Genomic DNA, 21,189 nt, shown 5'->3' with positions numbered 1-21,189 from the left:
ATTTTCAGGATTAAAATAAACCCCAACTTTTGTCCCTGTTAACTTTTGTACAGTCCAGGAAAGCTGAATATATATACTAATGACGTCCAGCAAAAGGTCTTGTATATATATTATTCAAGCAAAAGAGCAGCAGTTAACAAGTAAATAAACATCTAAAAATAATAGGTATTCTAGGAAAGTTATGCTTCCAGCTGAATACTTGAAATAATATAAATATATAAATGTACCATTCTAGTAATCCAAACAGCTTTATTTGTCTTCCCATGTTTTCCCAAGCTTTCTAACCAGCATGTAGTCTCTTACATCTGTTTGCTTGTTGCTTACACTAATGAAATCCCACAGAAATCTCTGGTATTATTCATTATTTATACTGGTTAACTGGGGATTGGAATCACTGGATATTTCTGGACACAGACCCAGACAGCACTAGACCTTGTGCTTTCTGTTGTGGTGGTGTCACAGTGTCAAGTCAAACCCAGACACTGCAGATTTGTTGATTTTAGTATATGTGAGTTTGCTTCACTTGGTAATCACAAGATTCACCTACTTGAGAACATAGAGAACAAGTGTGTGTGTGAATATATCTAATCTGTACAGGTTTTTTCCTTAAAATAATTTCTCTCATTTTTTGCTCTGGACAAAACTTCAGCAACTGTCAGGGTGAAGTTTCCTATCAGACGTGTTTTCAATAAATAAATCACATTTCTTTCTAAAATTCAGTTCCAAAGCTGGCAAAACCTTGAAGCTGTTTTGGAAGGACATGCATGTTTCTAACAGGCCAGGTGGATTTGACTCCAAACTTAATTTCACAGATTAGTCAACAATTTGATACTTTATACATCATAGACTTTGATTGCCTGCCATGAATCTTCCCAGCTTCAATAATTTGCAGGTGCCTGTGTAAGCCTGGAGATAGGAATGGTGAAACCATCTGTGTTGAGCTGAGATAGATGTTATGTCTCCCACACAAATCACACCAAGGAGTGTCCCAGCTGCTGTCAAGCCCAGAGCAGCATTGAATTCTTGGACATGTCAGCACTGGTGCCTTTTGGCCTGGGGACAGGCCCTGGTGATGGTGAGCAGAATGCAGCCACGCTCACTCCTCAGAGGTCCAGAAGGTGCTCAGTAACTTGTGCACAGGGTGGTCAAGCCACATCTTGATTTCAAACTATTTGTGAACAGTAAAATGGAATTGTTCTATGTGAACAAAGTTGGGCGTGACCCCAAACACTGGATCTCTTTTTTTCTAATAATTTACCACCAGAAGCCCCTCTCCAGCTTTGATTTCTGCAGCTTTCAAGTGCTACCTGAGTAGTTTCAAGTGGAAGGGTTTTGAAAGAGGATTGCAAAAGGAAATACAAGTTAAGTCTGGACCACACACTCCTTTCTAAAGGAGCACCTAACATCAGGACCTGTTGGTAGCTGGATAAATAAGAGGCAATTTACTGGCTTTTTCTGTCACCAATCTTAACTTGTTTTAAGATTAAATAGGTGCCTTCTGGATTTTGTTTCCCTAGCTGAGGAAAGATTCGATTTTCAGAAAGTGGATCTGCATTCTGAACACCCCACTGGTTTTGGATGTCTTAAGACTGGGAGCTGAAACTGTTCCAGTGACCTCTGAAAGAAGCCACTTGTAGAACCTGGAGCAAGGACATTATAGATTCCTTACAAGCTGTATGCTTGTAAGGTAATTACGTTTTTCCCCATAATCTGCCACAGAATGTATTCAGTTCCTTCATGGAAAATTGCATACCCTCCCCTCCCAAAATACTGTGAGTCAAGAGAAGATAGTATCAAACCAGCAATTTATTTTGCAGTAAACACCCACATCCTGAACTCTCTGTGATCTCTGCTACATCAGCTCAGCGCTAGTTAACACAGTGTAGGAATCCATGGCTACATGGGAGAGAAGCAGCAGGCAGGATAACATACAGGATACAAGCAACTGAATATGTTTCAGAGCCATTGCAGTTTTGGAGAGGATACCCTGGACTCCAGGCCCCAGGGTGGGGACAGGTCATCCTTTACTTAGTCCTCCTCCTCCCCCCAAAATAGTGCTTGTAAGCAGCGGGGTAGCCATGGCGATGAGCGTACATCTCACAAGGGTAGTAATCCTCGCAGAGCTCCCTCTGATGCTCGTAGGGAGCCTTACTGCGCTCCCTGATCCTGCAAAGAGACAACAGGGGTAAGTGCTGTCATCTTAAATATCTGTCCTCAGCCCTTTCCCGGCCCAAAACTCACACTGGGGTTAAGGATCCACCATCAGAGTCCATCATCCAGCTACAGAGCTCTTAGCACACCTGGTTCTGTTTACCACACCCAGGGAGTGATGTAACTACAGCAAGAATATTTAGCCTCCTCAATCAACCTTTTATTTAGGGGCTAAGTGAGGTGGTGGGGAGCAGGGAACGGCTCCTGCCTCATCTTAAGGAAGGGTCCTTCCTTTGCAGCCTTCCCCAGCCTGCTCTCTTCAGCTGTTCTGCTCTTTCCCAAACATATACATAGAAAAAAGACCTGAAATATCCTGCAAAGGGGTCACCTGGTACTGAGGAGATTTGCCTTATGTCTCGCTAAGAGATGATTTCTGTGCTTCAGAGTTTATTTTCACAAGCCTTGAATAAGGCATTAAATTGATTATTTCTGTATTTTACAAATGAGGCAAGTGGGCCCTCAGATGGCCCTTTCATTTAGAAAAGGTCATGCAAGTTCTGCATGAGAACTGAGGACTAGAATAAGACTTCAAACGGAGCTTTCTTTTGGACCATCGTACACTCGTTCTCTCGCCTTTTGTTGGTGCTTCCTTCAGAAAAATTAATCAGTCTTCTCAGCATGTGACATGTCTCCAAATCAAAGGACCTGCTCTCTGTTATCTGAATTCTTGCTTTTCCTGGGACTGGGGACTTAAATGGTATTTCACATTAAAAGAGGGACTGAGGCTCCTCACAAGTCACCATGGCTGCCACCCCTGGTATTAGCCTGTGCTTGGCAAGGAGGAATCTCTTCCCACCTCAGCCCAGCACCCTGAGGCCATGACATACCTCTCCTGAGCGATGGCTCTTAGTCTCGAGTCAGCCTGGATGAAGTCATTGGCCCTTCGCCTGTTGAGGAAGGGATCTGAGAAGGCAAGGGATTATTCAGAATGGCACTTTTTCAATGCCAGATTTCAACAAAAGCTAGCTTCCTCCTTTGTAACAGCCTCCCTGTCTGCCCTCCCATGTACAATGAAATCCAGGACCTTTTAATATGCTTTCTGCACACTCTCTCAGTGGCTGGTGCAGCCTGTACAGAAGTGCCCATGCTGCTCTTGTTCTGCTGTTACTCAAATCACCCAGAGGAATGCTACTGTGATTTTTGCTGCCACAGCCCCTCTGAGTGAGTGGAGCTTGGCCCAGAAGAGGTAGGCACCAAGCTACAGAGACCTCAGAAGAACTACAAGAATTGTTTCTGCCTCCAAGGTTAGACAGTCATTGAAAAGTCTGTGTGGCAGTTTTGGACAGAGGGGCCTGAAAGTCCCTTCTGTCTGTTTAGAGAAACATCACAGTCCTGTTGCAGAGTTCAGGACTCTGTGGATGTCATTGACTTTGGCTTCCATATGTGCCTTTGTGTTTCTGACTATCTGCTTTGTGAAGTTCTTCTTCCAGGTGTCCTGATTTCTTTTTAGTTTCTATTCACCTGTTCTCCAACCTCTCCAGAATATTGCTTGCTCCAAAGTGAGACTCTCCACCCTTTTCATGCTTTTCCTGTGACACTCTCTCTCCCTCTTCCAGCCAAAGTACCCCTCCTAGTCACACACCCTGCCTGCTTCCAAGGTGCTTACAGTAAGGCTCTCCTTGCTCCTGGGGGAGAATAAATTTTGTGCATAGCTCCTACAGTACCTCTTTCCATGCTCATCCCAGAGTTTTTCGAGCAATGTCCTTTTTCTAGTGTCAGTTAATCTGGTTTTGGTACACATAACAGAGGCCCGAGTTTTCAAATTTTGTTTTCCAATTCTCATTATATTCTATGCAAGATAGTGGTATGACTTTGTGCCAAAACATGTGAAGTCTTCTTTTAACTCTCTCCCTTTTCATTCTGAAACTCCATCACTCAGTAAATTGAATTTCCCTGGGCCTAGTAGTTCCACCTATTTTATCTCTAGTAGGAGTATGAGTAAATGAACTTGGACATGTCTGTAGCACTCTTCAAATTCAATAAAAGAGTAAAGCAGTCTCTTACTGAGATACTCGTGGGACTCCATGCTCTCATGGGACTCTGTGGAAAGAAAGAATGAAACATGTATTATGACACTGTATTGTTTGGACTTAGTATTTCATATTCCACAGACCAATAGAACACACATAGACATCAGAGAAGCCAGGGTTAAGGCACATGTTTGAAAGGAAGAGAAAGGGACCAGTGGTGTGACCTAGAATTTATATGAGGAGTTTAAAGTGCTCAGGAGTTTAATACAGAGCTACCTGGTGATTTAGTCAGTGCTTTCAGATTCGTGCTTGGTCATCCAGCCTGATTCTCCAGCACAGTTCATCACATTCTGCTCCTGACACTACATGGATAGGATACCAATTTACCTTCAAAGCTTGCATGTGTTCTTAGAGAATGGATTAGCACAGTGAAATGCATGAAGCAGCATCTTAATTCCACAATATGGAACTGTGTGCCTCGTAGGAAAATGGGGATGATATTACAAAAGGAAAAAGGGAAATCTTCCAATTAGCAGGGAATAATTAAGAATTAGCACTCTTATCATAGTCCAGACAACAAAGGGACAAAAAGAAGAGCAGAGTGTGAAGTGAGCTGGAACAGAGAGAGGGATTTAAGCATCCTGGACTGTGAATTCCAATGACTGGAGATAACAGCTTTGGATCAGGGCTAGGAGGATCTGACACAAGGGCAGGAAAGCAGGCAAGAGATCAAGTTAAGAGCAAACAAGACAAAAAGTTAAATAACAAACATCTGAACAGACCCATAAATGTCTGCAGGTTTGGAGTTTTCATTCTACCCAGTAATAAAGGTCACCTACCATAGGAGGCAGCAGCCATCACCAAGACAGCCAGGAGGGTGAGGATGGTGAGAGTGCGCATTGTGCCAGTGCAGGGAGGAATCTCTCACTCTGCCTTTCTCACTGTGTTTTGTGTCTTCTCACTGAGGGTAGCTGGAGATCCTGGGCTGACTGCAAAATTAGCAGTGGAATGTTTATTATGAAAACAGAGCCAGGAGGGAGTCTGTGAAAGAGCCTGGGCAAGGTGACAGCAAGCTGGTACGCCCTCTTCTTGGAGCTATTACAAAACATCCTCTATTAGCAGACTGGATTTGGTTTTGGGAAGGAAGGGGCATGCCCCCTTCCTCTCATAGTTCAGGGCTGGGGGACATAATCCAGAGGCAAACATATCACTAGCACTCCACACTCAGAAAAGCTGGCCAAGGCAAGTGGAAGGAATTTCACAGGCTGCCAGGGGCCCAAAGGCAGAGGTGTGTGTTGATCCCAACTAGCAATGTTTGTTTTTCTGATTTTTCCTCTGATCTGCTCTCCTTGCTCTCATCATACTCTGTGTGGATACAAGCAGCCCAAATTCTTCTGCCAGCTTTGCCGATAGAGACACAGAGCATGAGGCTTCAAACATTCCTGTCCCACTCAATCCCCCTCTCTCCAGCTGGCCTCTGCTGCAATGCCAGCCTGCCAGCTACCAGAGGAGAAATACAACTCTGCTGCCCCTTTTCATCTCCTACTTTATTGCTTCAGGAGTGACAAGCAGCAACCTTAAAGAATCCCTCTGCTGGCAGGATCATGATTTTTGCATTGAGATGACAGCAGCACCCAGAACTCTGTCTTTGAAGGCTCTCAGTGTGGTGCTGACCCTAGACTCTTCTCACAACCCAAAGGACAGCATCCTAGTGGAGTCACAGGCAAACATTTCCCTCTCTGGTCTAGCACTAGCAGTCCTTGCCTCACAGGACACCTAATACACATTGACCTAAGTCAATGTAAGGCTTTTCATCTGGGATGAATCTTCAAGGCTAGCAGTCTCAGGGAGAACTACCTTGCCTTTTAACACCTAAAAGACTTTGGATCCAATACCGTGGGCAGCAGAGATGGACAAAACATCGGGTGTTCCACTCTCCAACTCTTGGAACAGTAGAAAGCAGTGAAAGAGAAAGGAGTTACAGAGATGGCTATCTCTGCTGGGTGAAAAGGAAAGAGCTTGCTAGAGGCAAGGTAGGGAGAGAGGGGGGTACCCACTGCCTGCCAGCCCTCCCCCAGTGGCAGTGATGGGACTGAGACCCCACACACTGCCTGGGGATGAACCTAGGGCACAGGAGCTATTCTTATGTCTCATCCAAGCTGTGACTACTGCTTGTTTTGTCTCTGTGTATATGCAGGTAGCAGGATTTCTCACTGACAGGATACAAAGTGAATGCACTCTGGGTGCAGACCATTCTCCCCAAACCACTGCACTATTGTCACTGCTGTCACCTTCAGAGGCCAATCCATGAAGCCACGCTGAAGGTAACACAGCCAAGAACTCCAAGGACATGTAGACAGAGCCTAACACTTCATCAGTGAGGAGTGGAATTAATTGGAAAAAGATTACTCTGGGCTTTGCAGTTTACCCTCTCAATGCCAAACTCACGACCCTTTCCTGAAGTCTCCTGTCTCAGGACTCCTGACCAGGGACTTCAACTTCAGACCAAAGAGAAAGAATTGCTCTTCATTCTTGTTACCCCACCCCATGTGGAGAGCATCTCAGTCTTGCACCATCAAGGCCCTCCCCATACACATCCACTTCTTGCCTGTTCAGTGTTTAGCCTGAAATGAGGAGGAAAACTTGGGAAAAAACCTTAAGTTTGCTATAGACACTAGGTCAAAGGGGAACTGAGACTTTGCTGCCACTCTGTGCCCTGCCACTCCAGTCTCTTTAAGGAAATTCTCTGCTCTGGTATCCTTTTCAGTTCTTAGAAGTTTTGGACCCATTGTTTAATGTGGATTTTAGAGGTTTCCCAAATGTCTTGTACAGTAGCTGCTAAGAAAGGAAAACATGAGGGAGAGGCTGGAGGACAGACCCCAGTGGGAAAGCAGAGGGGCACAGAGAAGAAGATGCTGGGTGTACTTTGGAATGAAATGAGGCTGCCCAGTGGTAAATTCCAACATGCTTTCCAGCCAAACCCTCTTTATTTGTCTTCACTCAGAGCAGAGCTTTCTGGTCCCTAGAAGACTCTTGCTCCCATTTCAGAGGACTCTGCTCCCAGAATGCCTGGAGCATACCCTGCCATTAACCACAGAAGAACAGCCACAAACACCACTTTAACCCAAATGTTTCATTTTTCACCACAGAGGCAATACATTTTTCAAGGGATGAATGAACATGCCAGCTACACAGCCCAACAAACCTCCTTCAGGGAATGCTTCCTCTTGCAAAAGTACTCCTTTCTACTGCCCCTGCACTCCACACTTTTCCAGCACACATGTCCCCTACTCAACAACAGTGGGCTGCCCTGGGGTAACATACTATGCAGCAGAGTGAGCCAAATCCCTCTGCTTTCTTGCAGCATCCCTTGGTTAGAAATACAGAAAGGAGCTAAATCAAATCTTCACATGCCAGGGAAATCTCTGTTGACTCACAAATAAGGAGAGATCAGAAAGCAGCCCTGATGTGTCTGCAGCTGGAGTGAAAAATCACAACACTATACAAGCTGTAGCAAACACTCCTAACATTTTACAGTAGTGAAGCACCAGCAAGGCAATAATAATAAGCAGCTGTCCAGGAAAAGCAAGGCAGCCCCTGCATACTCACTAAGCTGTCGCTTCCCTGCTAGTCTGCAGCTCTTGTCCCAGGGGCAGCTCTCCTGGCGTCTTGGACCCCGTACCGAAGAAGAGGGACCTTTATTTATTAGCACGGATCAGTGACTCCTCCCCTCTCCCACTCTTGATCCACCCCCAGGCTACCATCAGAACCACCTTCTGCCCACCGCCAGGAAGCCAGCAACATCAAAGAACTGAGCCAAAAGGGAGAGCCAGAGCACACACCAGCGGCTAGTGGGGACACAGCCACATCCAGGTTGCCTTTCTGTGCCTGGCAGCAGTGTCTGGGCAGAGCTATGACAACAAGCTCCACTCTCCTTTTTGTTGCAAGAGCCCCCCCTCTGCCTTTCACCCCCTCCTTTTCTGACTGTGCTCTATCTCAAGCTCCAGTGCTAGCCAGGACACCTGTTCTTCCACAGGGAACAGCAGGCCAGGAGGCTTCTCCCATCTCATTTCATGCTGCTTTTACAACTGACCGCCCCTTTTAATGTCAGGCCAGTATCAGACTGAAAATGCACATAACAAAGGTGTCAGCCCTGAAACCCCCAAAGTGGCACATGCTGCAAGGCCAAGAGTTGGCTTTATGCAAACCCAAACCCCTGAGATGCACCCTCTGCTCACATTGGGCTCACAGCAGCTCTGGGCAGCCCAGGACATGGCACTGTTCAAATGGGCTTTGGGCTTCTGGCCCAAAATGAAAACAATGGCATATCCATGGAGATAAAGAACACTGTTCACTGTTTGGACAGAGAACAGTGAGCAGCTCCTGCCCAAGGGTTTTATCTTTAGCTCCTACAGTGCTCTATGAGTTTGGGGAAGGTTCAGACTTGGCTGTGGCAATGAGGTGCCATGTTAACTTGTGTCCTTGTACAAGTACCTGTTGGTCCTCAGAGCCTGAGGACAGCAATCTTGAACTGTGCTCAAGGCAAAGGGCACACCAGGATCCACAAAGGTGATCAGGACCCACCTTTGAAAAGTAGTGTGAACAGGAGGGCATCTCTTGCCCTTGTCTACCACCCTTCAGTGTCATCGAAGTTTTCAGCCCTATGACTGCTGAGCCCTGAGAGAAATCAGGACTCAGAAGATCTGGTCACCCTCATCTTCCCAGATACTGGTAAATCATTGGCCCCAGTACCATCTGGCAAACTCTTAGTTAAGTAGAAGAAAATGGGCATTAAAACCAAAACAGCAAAATAGTAAAGAATCAGATAAATGGGGCAAAAACTTAAGCAGCTGAAAGGACAAATTATAAGAAATTGCCAATTTAATTTCTCTTGGGACTAGTTTTACTTCACTTTACTTCTCTTAATGACTAGCTTTAAAAATGAATGCTTCTTGAGGAATCTTATCAATAACACAAGGCAAGAAGGCAACAGCAGTGAAAAGGAAGTCTGAGAGCAGGAAGAAAAGAATGCCTTTTAAATCTTCATTAACAGGAACAGAATATGCAATAGGGCAAAGGCAAGGTCTGCCATTGGGATTAGCAGTAAGAATCCTGCTGTAAATTAAAAGCTCGTAAAGTAGAAGTAGAAGTAGAAGTAAATGGGGAACAAAAGGAAGAGCTATAAACCGTCAATCATAAAGGTAAGAACAGAATACTGATTCTGAGATGTCTGCTGAGAATGTACCAGCAGACATGGGCATCTGTTGGTGCCATTGGATAAGTTACCAGGGAGACCTCAGCAGGATTCCTCTGCATGGCCCAGGTCACCCCCTTCATGGAATAATTCTGGTGGGGAGTGCTATAGATGAGGACTAAAAAGACAATATGATTTGCGCTCTCACCCAGAATGACAGACCTTTTCACCACAGCCTGTGGGAGTTGCTAAGTCTCTCCATCCCTGCATTGACCTCAAGGTTTTTCCAGCAGGACAATGCACTAGCAGTCAGGTTTTGTTTCCAGAACCCCCCAGGGGCTGTTTCAGTCCTCATCTCTCATGATTAGGAGAAGTCCCATTTTCATCCTCTGTCTTTAAAGCCATGTCCCACATCTATGTCTCTTTTAATGAGTGCCCAGCTCATGCTAGGAAGGCTTCAGCAGAGTTGCTGAGCACTCCAGTGAGGGAATAAACCCTGATAGCTCTGCAACAGAGCAGGGTTTCCAAACTCAGGTTGCTCAGAGTATCAAGTAACTGACTTACCAATCTGGACAGTCTTTTTCGTATTGGCTTCTGTGTTTCAGGATGTAAGTTAGTCAACCACCACATGGTCTAGGCTTACGAAGAGATTTCTCAACATGATAAACAAGTGTGTCTCAGAACAACTAGTTCTACAGCACATGAGAAAACAAGATTTTATTTTTACTTTTCCATTTACTCCTAAGTAATACCTAGGAACTGATCCAAGAAGCAAGAATAATTGAGCCACTAAGTAAGAGTGTTTGAGTATCCACAATATAATTAAAGTCAACAACCTCATGGAATAAATCGTGCTGAAAACTAGCATACTGACACTAAGCTTTAGAAGGGGAGATTTTTTTAAACACAGAAGCTAGTCAAAAGACTAGAAATAAAAATAAACAGAACACATTTCAGACATTTAAAGAACTTGATATACATATCTGAATGTGTGTTAGCTCTGGCAGCAAACTTATTCAGCTACTCAAATTAAAACTTAAACTAATTCAAATGCTAGTTGAACCTGGGAAAAAAAAACGTTTCAAAAGTAGATTTAAAAATTTCCAAAGATTAAAAGAAAGTGGGAGTACATAAACAGGAAAATCTAGTTTCATATCAATTAAACATTTTTTTTTTCAAAATAACAGGAGTGACTAATTTCCACTTCCATGATGGAATGGGGAAAAAAGAATAATTCCATAACAAGTAAGTGGTGGGGTTTTTTCTTCAAAAATATTTAAACACATATCTTTGAAATCTGTCTTGACCTTTCCCCTGAGGAAAATTTTACCCCCAGCATTACAACTTTCTGCAAAAAGATAAGCTTCCAGTGTGAAAATACATATTGGTTCTAACAAAGTGGATCTATGTGTAGTCTTAGGACTGTTGTAAAAACCACCATCTGAAGGTCACAGATAGTCAGTTTTCTGTGGGTGGGAAGGCTCCCACACCATCTTATAGCTATTTTATTTCATGTTTCCTCCAACATTCTGGGCAGTGTAGAAGCTTCCCTTTCCATCTTACATAATAACTTCCAGTGACTTTCTCCTGCCTATGGATGTGAAGTACACCTGCATGTCCAACCTGAGGGATGTCACTCTGGGCTCTGGAACAAATGGTTGCTCAGTATCCCAGGGCTAAGGAGCAGGACTGAAAATCAGCACCATTAAAAGACTCAGATCCTTCTTCCCTGAAAAATTCAGAGGGTGAGAGGATAATTCTTTTTCCACTTGCTCTGACTTAGAGTTTGCACCTGTCTCTACATTAATCATGACCACAAAGTGAAGTTTATAGTTGGTGAGCTGTGAGGGTTGGCTGGTTGGTTGGTTGGTAAACTGGGGATGTTTTTTAGCCATTATATTAGTGGTAGCAAAATTAAATTTCATTTAATCTACTGAAATTCAGAGATTAGTGTCCAGACACAACTTCTATGCAGCTGTGATCCTCAAAGTTACTCCCTGAAATCCATCAAGCTTCAAAACAAAGCCCAGTGTCCTAGAAAAATCTCAGTCTGGCTATGAACACAGGAGCATTTGGAGTCAGCAGTACAGCCTGATGGGAGCTCACTGCTCTCCAGTTCTCTTGTTGGAAAAAAGTGAGCCTGGCTCAAGCCTTCAACTCCAGTGCTCAGGATACTCTGTGGGATATCAGAGTTACCTCAAAGCCTGACTATCTCTGTTTGGCCAGGACTTCCCAGAACAGCTGTGTTTGGCTGGTAATAGGAAGTTCAGGAGCAGAGAAGACTAAAATTTTGCAGAAGTCAGACCAAGGTTATTCAGTTCACTGAATAAAGCAACCAAAACATTTCAGGCTAAGAGCTAACTAATTCTGTTGCTTCCTTTGGCTTTACCCCCCACCCACCCACACATGTCCACATACACTGATCAGCATATTTCTCTTGCAGTCCGGGAAGGAAGGAAGAGGCAGGATAATATTAATATTATTTGGATGTTGAAAAAATTGGCAGAGGTTCTTGTGTAGAGATTAAATAACCCATATAAGAAACTTGCATTTCTTGTACTTCAAGAATCCTGTGAAAAATGGGGCAAGCAAAATGTTCAAACTTTGTCTATATAACAGAGCATGCTTCTGCATTTCACCTTATGGAAAAGGGAATAGAAACCTCTCTTCTTTTTCCACACCCATCCCCCTTGCTTCACCACATGAACACAAAAATGTCCTGACCTGAATAAATCTTTGGGATCAGATGAGATTTACCCGCCTTATTTCCTGTACAGACATGGGAAGAGATAAGAAAGCAGCTGTGGTTTCACTCTTCTCATCCATCTGGTAAATAAAAAAATAACAATAATGCACTTTTGGCTTTTTTTTAATTTTTTAAATAAAAATACTTAGCATAGCATCTTAGATGCCAAATCTGCCAGCCCTTGTGAAGTCAAGATCAGATTGAAACATTTATGTTCTGTCTGTCCTGAATGCAGGAGGCCATTGAAGTATTTACAAGCATCCCTGCAGTATTATATCAGTTTCTTTGTTCTATCTCAGTTCACTATCTAAAGGATCATAAATGTTGTCTTTAGTAAGCAAATAACTTTTTCTGTGGCACATCAAGCCCCTGGTCTTGGTCTCTGTTGTTAAAATCAGATAGAGTACAAAGGAATGTTAGGGAGTGGAGGGAAACATGCAATACACAGCTAATTGTGAAATGCTGTTTGTGGCAAGAAGAAAGACATTCTTATTTATTGAAGCATGAAATCTGATTACTCTTATCTTCTTGTGCATAACTACAGATTATATTAATGTCCCTAACATCACATGACAGTCAAATCACTTGACGTGATGACCTCCCTTAGTATTAATTTCACACTGTTTATATGCTTTTTGGATACATATTTATCATTTATTTGTATTAAACTTGGCAAATTATTATTTTTATTAAGAAATGTGTTCACATAAAGCAGGAAAGAATTTTAAAAGGAGAAGGAGAGGTAAAAGGAATTCAAGAAATGTTTGGACAGTGTTCTCAGACTTGGGGTGTGATTCCTGGGGTTTTCTCGAGTTGGATTCACTGATCCTGATGGGTCCCTTCTGACTCAGTATATTCCATGACTCTGTGATCTTTTGGATTAGTTTTTTCCTTCTTCCTAAAATGGCACTGGACTCCAAAAGCCACCACTCTGCTAGAGGTGTCTTTGTCATTAGTGGTCTCAATTTTCTTTAAATTATAAAAGAAACTATAAAATAATATAAATGGAGAGAAAATAAGAGATCTGGCTATGGAAGCACTGGGAAGAAAGGCATAAGAAGGGCTACAAGAGCAACCCATATTGATGGCAGCTGGATTAGCAGGTCATTAAGATCCCAGCATATTGACACAGATCCTCTGGATATCCAGACTGGGGGGAGAAAAAAATCACAGTTTAAAATCAGTTAAGTCCTAAAACAAGAGGCAGACTACACCTAAGACTTAATAAAAGAAAAAAATTAGATCTCTGGAGATGATAGTCCTAAGATAAAGAGCAAGACTGAGCTCTAAGATACCTAGATGAGGAGACAAAGGAGGATGAGTTCTAATGATACTCAGAGGTAGTAAAAGATGTAAAGGAGGCAAAAAGGACAACAGCTACTGCCAACTCCTGCAGGATGCAAATGATGCATCTAAAATGAGAATATGGTGGCCAAACTAAGAGAAACACCAGAGACATAAAGAGAGCTCCAGAGCCCATGAACTGAATCTTCTATGAGACTGCAAGAAAATAAAATAGTATGACCAAATGCCTTCTGGTGCCTATGAATGTGGTTATGAGAGTGTTAGCCTGAGTGAGCGAAATCAGTGTGGCTTGAAATAAAATAACTTTTCCTTTCTATAGTGTCTTGCATTGGCCTCTGTAACTTCAGTATTGCAACAATAATCCCTACAAAATGAAGTATCAGAAGGCAGTGTAAAGACCTCCTATCATGTCCTCAGTATGAAAAACTCTTTATCCAAACCCATCTCAAGTTGTTCTGCAGCTTTGGAAGTCATCTGCTTGGTAATAAGTTTATTTCAGAGCTCTTTCCATTTGGTCTCATGTTCCTTTTAGCCAGGCACTGGGAGGAAAACCAGGACAGGTGTACAAGGAAAAGAGCAAGACTCCAATGCTACAGGCATGAGGTGACAGTTTTGGATTCAACATTCCCCCTCATTTGCTCAGAAAAGGTCACTGGAGTCTCCTCTGCTGTAATTATCTGTCCCTTTTTGTCTACATGACAAAGGATGTAATTTTAAGATTCAATACAAATGTCAAAAATCACATAAGAACACACATATGACTTACAACATGTTCCAGTCACAGAAGTTGCATTTTACTATTTTCCACAGTAGAATCTTCCTTTAAAGACTTTTGCCAACAAATACACTTTTGTCCTTCCTGGGCTTTAACTAATTCTTTTTTTTTTTACCCTCTGTTCCAGTAATAGGATCTGCTTGCATTACTTACTGGCACCAATTGGATTGTATTATTTGGGATTTATTTTCACTGTCTCCCACCTACAGCCATGGCTTCACTGGAAAATGTTGCTGTACATTTATCAGCAAAATACACTGCATGAGTCACACACTGGATACACAAGCAGTTACAGCCCTGTTGGCTGGCTAAGCCTAAGATTAGTGACAATGTTGTTTGCTACCATACATTTTCATACAGCAGCTATTGAATGAGAATCTCTGCTGTGCATATATTATATACCAAACATCTGTACACACCTGTAGAACACACCTTCCCCGTGTTACTTGGCCAAGCATCTGTTTGTCACTGCAGCTCTTTGAGGTAAGTGATTGTCTTTCTTGATGGTCATTTCACTGGTGAACTGGAGGAGGAGCCAACGAACCTACTGGACGATCCATTAAATAAAATAGCAATACTGCACAATAAATAAGACGTATTCACTATCTCCTAAAAAAACCCTTGTCTACTTTGAGACCTGAATGTATAACTGAAATGAACAGTAAGGCTGCAGTCAGGACAGTCATTTCATTAGAGTTGCCCAGGGATCTCATTAGGATCAAGGTCCTGTCTGTGCCAAGTGGTGTACAAGCTGCAGAGGGGAGAGAGGTGTGGTTATGTGCCTGTCCTCAGCCCTCCACAGGAGAAGAGTCTGTCTGGCAGGAGCATCTCCCTCAGCCAAGGGCGCTCTTATTGCTGCCTGGCCTTCCCAAGCCTGGGGCTTGGTGATAAATGATACACAGGCACCTCCCAAGTTCACTCTCTTTTTCAGCCCCTGGAGCTCTTCTGCATTGTCTGATCTCTCTGTGCTCTCTGTGCTATCGCTCCAACAATGATCTGTTACTGTCTCCATCCTCTAGTCCAGGCACCAGATTGCTAAACAGAAATCTCTGTCATTACCTTATCTGGAAAGATCTTGAGTAAGTAAGATCATAAGAAAATAATTTATCACACTGAGTTTGCACTTCCAGATGGTGACACCATCAGTAAAACAGCAGGAGTGCTGTGAAGGTACTGCCACTGAAGAGAGACCTGCAAGGCTCACATGACAGCGGAGAGCTTGGTTTTAGCTCCGTCTCTGTCTGACAGCAAGCACCTGAAATCTTGGATCAGCTTTTTGCCTCCTCCATGCAAAACTTAGCACTGAGACACAAAGTTTGCTGTCAGCTCCTCCTGAGAAAAACGTTCCTGATGTCTTGCTGCTGAAGCTTTTTCCTGCCTATCCCTGCCTGCCTGGTGGCTGTCCTTCATTCTGCCAAATTGTGTGAGCTGCCTGAAAAGCTGCTGGGCCCCAGGAACGTCCCTCATCCTTGTTCTTAGTGGGAGGTTTTGCTGCTTTTGTCAGTGATCTGGGGAACGGTTACCCTGGGATTTCTCAAAGTGGGTGGTGGAGCTTGGGGAGAAACAGAGGAGGATGGTGCTTGTCCAGAAACAGAGCCCCCTCCCACACATGTTGCCCATCTGTGACATCTCTGTCTGTCACAGAGAAATTCACAGATGCACACTTAGTAAATTAAACATAAATAAAACAGCGCCAAGTCTTTGGCTGATTGTCATGGCTAGAAATAGAAGCCAACTACTTCAGGAGCTTTGGGTTTGCATGCTTGATGGATTCCCGGCATAAGGACAGACATTCAGATAAACCCAGCCCAAATTGAAGTAACAATCCTGCATGAATTTTCAAGAAGGTGGCACTGAAGTGAGCCAGAGCACATTGGTACCGTTGAAGGCAATGGGCAAGGAGCAAGGAGCAGCTCCCAGGCAGCTCATTTTGGGGGCTTGAGGGTCCCAGCAAGGATGTGAGGACATGTTATGAGCAAGGCTACAGTACTGCTGACATAAAAAGCTAATCATGCAGTTTTGGGACTTTCCACTTCTGCCCAACACATAGTCTCACAAAACTAGTAGCACCATAACACCTTAGACACCACTGCCCTACACTCAGGTGTGTCTGATCTGTTGAGAGTGGGTTCATGACAAGCAGGCACACAGACAACCTCATTTCCATAGGAACAGCCAAAGAAAGAATCCCACCCTATTTGTAAAATGCTGGTAAAGCAGTTTCTTAAGTTTGAAATATTATGGATACAGTTATCTTTATTGTTAAAGGAAGAAGGGTTTTATTGTCCTAAATCACAAAGCTAGACTTGCCAAGAAGGAGTCCACTGAAATACCAGAACTCAGAGACCAAACAGAAACCTTCCAACAGGGCCCCCAGGCAAAGTGCTAATCCATTTGCTTGTGTTGCTTGTCTTTCTTCATCACCACTCTGACAGAGGGTGCCTGGTGGGTTCTCTCTGTTCTCCTTTTGCATAGAATATTTATTCTTTTTAAAAGAGAGTGCCTGGGGCACAAACGATAAGGCAGGCACTCTTCCCTGCGAGCAGTATTATGCTTGAGGCAGAGCTGCCTCCAGGGCACGGGTATGGGCAAAAAGAGTAATAAAAATCATACCAGGGTCAGAGGACCTGTCACTCACACAGAGACAGGGAGCCAGCAGGGAGGAGGAGGGCGCAGTGACAGCCAGCCCTATCCTGGAGACTGAGAGGGAACTTGTGGAATGCCCTGTACTCTCAAGCCTCCATGCTGCTTGCAGATAGCAAGGCAGAAAGAAGAGACCCTGCTTTGGGATCCTGAGAACAACCTCAATGGGGTGATTCTCAGATCACCCTGCTTCTGCCTGCTGCTCTGTGGGAGCAGTGCATCTTTGCAGGTGTCTCTGTGGCAGTGAGCAATCCAGTCACAGCAGAGACACCAAAGATGTGCTGTTCCCATGCTGGAGACCTGCAAGACGGAAGCACCTGAAAGAGCCATTAACCTTGGCAGCATCCAGACTCCTGGATGACAGAACAGGTTTGTGAAAAGAAGACTGATGAACATTTAAAATTTGATATAATCATTACTACCTCAGTTATAGCATGAGAAACTGCCTTTCATTTTAACAATACCTTTCTTTCTGCTACTGTCTTGCCATGACTAAAATGTACCAAGCAAAGGCCCATTCACATTTTCTTCTCACCTGCCACTTCTTGATTATGCAGATATACCTTGTTAATATCTTGGCAAAAAAATAAATACAGTAATATTTAAATATTTTCTAATTATTCAAAATAATATTAAAATATTGACAACACAAATATATCTTCTTAATATCTGCTTAACATAATATTTTCTCTACTGCTCGTATCTCGACAGAGCAAAAAACCTGAAAGTGTTGCTACGAGATGGGGTTTGAAACTCAAGATGCCCAGGGATCCAAGAAAGCACGGCAAGTGCTTGGAGAAAGGAATGTGGCAAGGAAGCACATTCACCATCAGACCCCAAAAGAATAAAGCAATTCATCCAGGAGGAAAGGTCTCACCGGCAAGGAGTGAGAGATGGAGGGAAAACAACAATCCAGATCTGTTCAACTTCAGCTGTGCCAAAGAAACAACCAAATAAGACAGCCTTTTACTCATGGTGAAATACTGCCCTTTGAACTTAAGAAAATAGCCTTTGGGAGTCACAGAGAGAGGGAAGGTGAAGAGAAAGTGTGGCCATATGGCTTACATTCAGGAGATCTGCATGCAGAAGATCTGGGCTCTGTCTCCAGCTCTGCCTACAGGCTTCATCAACAGTCTGGGGTAAGTTACTGTCTGTCTCTTCTGCTTCTCAGCCAAAGAACAGAAAAAATTGGCCAAGGAAAATAAAGTCTTGATTGCAATGGGAAGTCATGATATATCGAGGATCAACACCCACATTGAATTCCAAGATACCAAAGAATACTCTGAGAACAACAGATTTATATTGAAAATAACACTTCTCTGTTTTAAAACACAATCTTTCAGGCATATAGCCCTCTGTAATTTAGTGGAGAAGAAAACAGATAAATGTTTTTTTCTTCTTGAGGTGATTATTCTATTTCTTCCAGCAATTAACAGCAACAGAGCAAAAAAAAGGAAAACTGCAAGTTCCCATCCTGTCTTCTGATAGCTGATTAGAATCCCAAGGACTTGATATTTGCCTGCAGTTGCCCACACAAATAATGGAGCTAGAACTGGACTGCACCTGTGTTATGTCTTCTGGCACCTACGGAGGTAATGGTGTGCTGTATTAAGCTGAACCAAGAAAGTTACAGAGAACAATACCACCAATGCCTCATCTACTAGGTGAAAGTAAGAAATAATGCTGGTGATACAGACATACAAAACACATGACATGGGTGGCATGGAATTACATTAATCCCTAACAAGATGATGAAATGTGGGCTCTGACTTAGGAAGAGAGAAAGGTGGGAGACATGAAGAATATATAATACTCATAACACGGGGACAGGGAGAAACCTGGAGTGCTCAGCCCATGTGTTTTAGGCTGGAGACTGGATGGGGCTGGCATTCCAGCCTGTATGTGGACAGGATGTGGGGTTCTCCAGGGGCTGTTGTGATCCGTGGAGGATTCAGTGGCTTGAACCCTAGTGAGTGTGTGGGGCTGAGGACACAGTGCTGTTTGCAGCTGCGATACAGAGGGCAGCTCTGCATAGCTGCTGTAGGTGAAGGCCTGGTGCAGGCAGGGATGCAGTTATCCATGGGCCTTTCCTCTAACCTGGACAAAATTGCTGCTTTACAGATCATGCAACTAGCCTGCCTGTCTGGATTTGCAGATACTTTAGCAGAGAAGGGAGAAATTCAAAAGAGAGAACAAGTATGCTTTTATTCAATGTGCATCTTGTGGTTTTACAGGTTTTTCCACTGAAAATGTTCCTCTGAAGTTTCTTTAGTGACTAAGCCAAAATGGGTCAAAGAGGTATTTGATTCACAGCCTTAGAAAAAACACTTCTCTGTTCTCTTCTCCACCATTATCAGTTCTCTGTGGTATCCACCCAGCACCTTCCCTTACTGACCCTTACCTGTTGCTGGCCACATCACTCCTCGGGCAAGTTCTCTCCTCTCAAAACAGCCTTTGACTCTTCCTTGCCCTCCACTTTCACGGTCCTGCAAACCACTGTCCCAGTTGTATCCTCCAGACAGTATTTCCTCCTCCTGTGTCACCTGTCCCCACCTCTTTGCCAGCCTATGGGCTGCCATTTGTGGTACTGAGAGGAAGCCATCCTGTGTGGAGGTGACTAAGAGTGACTAAGTCCTGTGATCTGTCCACCAGCAAGAGAAAGTTTGTTTCTAATATTTCTGCCCAGATTTGTTGGTTTAGCTTCCTTCCAGACAAACTCCTCTTGGCCCCTCAGCACAAGAGATACATGGAGTTCCTGGAGTGAGTCCAGCAGAGGGCAACAAAGATGATTAAGGGACTGGAGCATCTCTTTTATGGCTGAGGGAGCAGGGACTGTTCAGGCTCGAGAAGAGATGTGAAAGAAGACCTCATCAATGTCTATAAGCATCTGAAGGGGACGTGTCAAGAGGATGGATTCAGGCTCTTCTTGGTGGTGCCAGGCAACAGGAGAAGAGGCAATGGGCAGAAACTGAGGCACCTGAACATGAGGGAGAACTTCTTTACTGTGCAGTGACCACACTGGAACAGATTGCCGAGAGAGGTTGTGGAGTCTCCCTCACTGGAGATATTCAAGAGCCATCTGGACACAATTCTGTGCCATGTGCTCCGGGATGACCCTGTTTGAGCAGGGAGCTTGGACCAGAGAACCTCACTGTGGTACCTTCCACCTGACCCATTCTGTGATTCTGTGAACAGAGGTGTCAGACAGCCATGCTCTTCGTCCATTTATGATGAGGAGGACAGTGGTTCCTACCATATGTTGTTCTAAATCATCTCTATCTCCTCCCCATCCTGGAAACTCAGGCCCAGCTCAGTGCTGGACTTCTGTATATGAGATGGGATCTGACTTAGGCACCATAAAGTTCATCCTTTGACAGCTATTCTGGGAAACATCTGAGAGATTTTTAAATGGTTTTATTCAAAGTTGGTAGAATCCCTAGAAGAAAGGAAGAAGTTCAGCCTGTCTTGCTATGTTGGTGGTTTACCTCTGCATGCATAAAGCACCAGGGCTGCATGGCCTGGGACATGTCTCTTGCCTTTGTGCTGGCAGTCAGAGGCCTCTCAGCACTGCCCAGCCACTGCCAAGAGCAGGAGCAGTGCTGACAAGGCAGACTCACATGCTCTCACATGCAGTGCCTGCTCCTCTTCTTCAGGGTAGGTGCAAAGGTTGTTCAGTCCTTCTGCAGTCAGATTCTCTGCAGCTCAGCAGCCCGTCACAGCCAAGTCCATAACTGTGTGCAGCAGGACTGAAGTGACAAAGCTGAGGCACAAATTTTCATATGCAAAGTATTGGTTCAACCTGCAGCAGATGGAGGCTCACCTCTAAGCAACACTTTGTTGTTTAATGTCACACACAGCAGTTCAGGGGAACAAAATAAAAAAAATGTTAGTCTCCCTTGCTGAACCTCCAGATCTCTGTAATATTCTGCTTCTGCAGATATTCAAATCCTTTCTCACCAAAGATGGATATGAAATTGCATCTTCCACAGCACAACCCAGTTCCCTGTTCCCTGGGGTAAAGGCAGCAGCTTTGACATGCCTCTGCAGCCTCACTTTTCTGTTAGGCAAACTGAGCTTTCATCTTAGATATTTTGAATGTCCTTTAAGATCAGATGCTGCTACAGAGCAGGGGCTCTCATACCACAGTATGGCCACAGTGCTGAGGTGAAAGGGAACCCCTTCATCCTGCCCTCTGTCAATTTGCATCTCAAACTTCCTCCATTTGCAAACCAAACCAGCCTCCCCAGACAGCTCAAAGCATCTGGGCCACATACATCACAAGTTCGTCAGAGATGACACAATGGGGCACAAAACTCAAAAATGAAACAAATAAGAGATTGACCCA

General features: G+C 44.0%; 1 protein-coding gene across 1 annotated transcript; it reads right to left on the bottom strand.

Moving 5' to 3' along the window:
* Window positions 1–1,788: 1,788 nt before the first annotated feature.
* On the bottom strand, window positions 1,789–7,856 carry LOC116996080 (matrix Gla protein). Its single transcript, XM_033059253.1, has 5 exons — window positions 7,791–7,856; window positions 5,021–5,170; window positions 4,216–4,251; window positions 3,039–3,114; window positions 1,789–2,166 (listed from the first exon to the last, which is right to left on the bottom strand). The coding sequence occupies exons 2-5, from the start codon at window positions 5,079–5,081 to the stop codon at window positions 2,025–2,027; spliced, it is 315 nt and encodes a 104-aa protein (XP_032915144.1). The 5' UTR covers window positions 5,082–5,170; window positions 7,791–7,856; the 3' UTR covers window positions 1,789–2,024.
* Window positions 7,857–21,189: the final 13,333 nt, after the last annotated feature.

Source organism: Catharus ustulatus, chromosome 4 (genome assembly GCF_009819885.2).
Source record: "Catharus ustulatus isolate bCatUst1 chromosome 4, bCatUst1.pri.v2, whole genome shotgun sequence".
Classification (NCBI taxonomy): domain Eukaryota; kingdom Metazoa; phylum Chordata; class Aves; order Passeriformes; family Turdidae; genus Catharus; species Catharus ustulatus.
The sequence above is the reverse complement of the archived record's forward strand: the minus strand, read 5'-3'. Positions and strand labels throughout refer to the sequence as shown.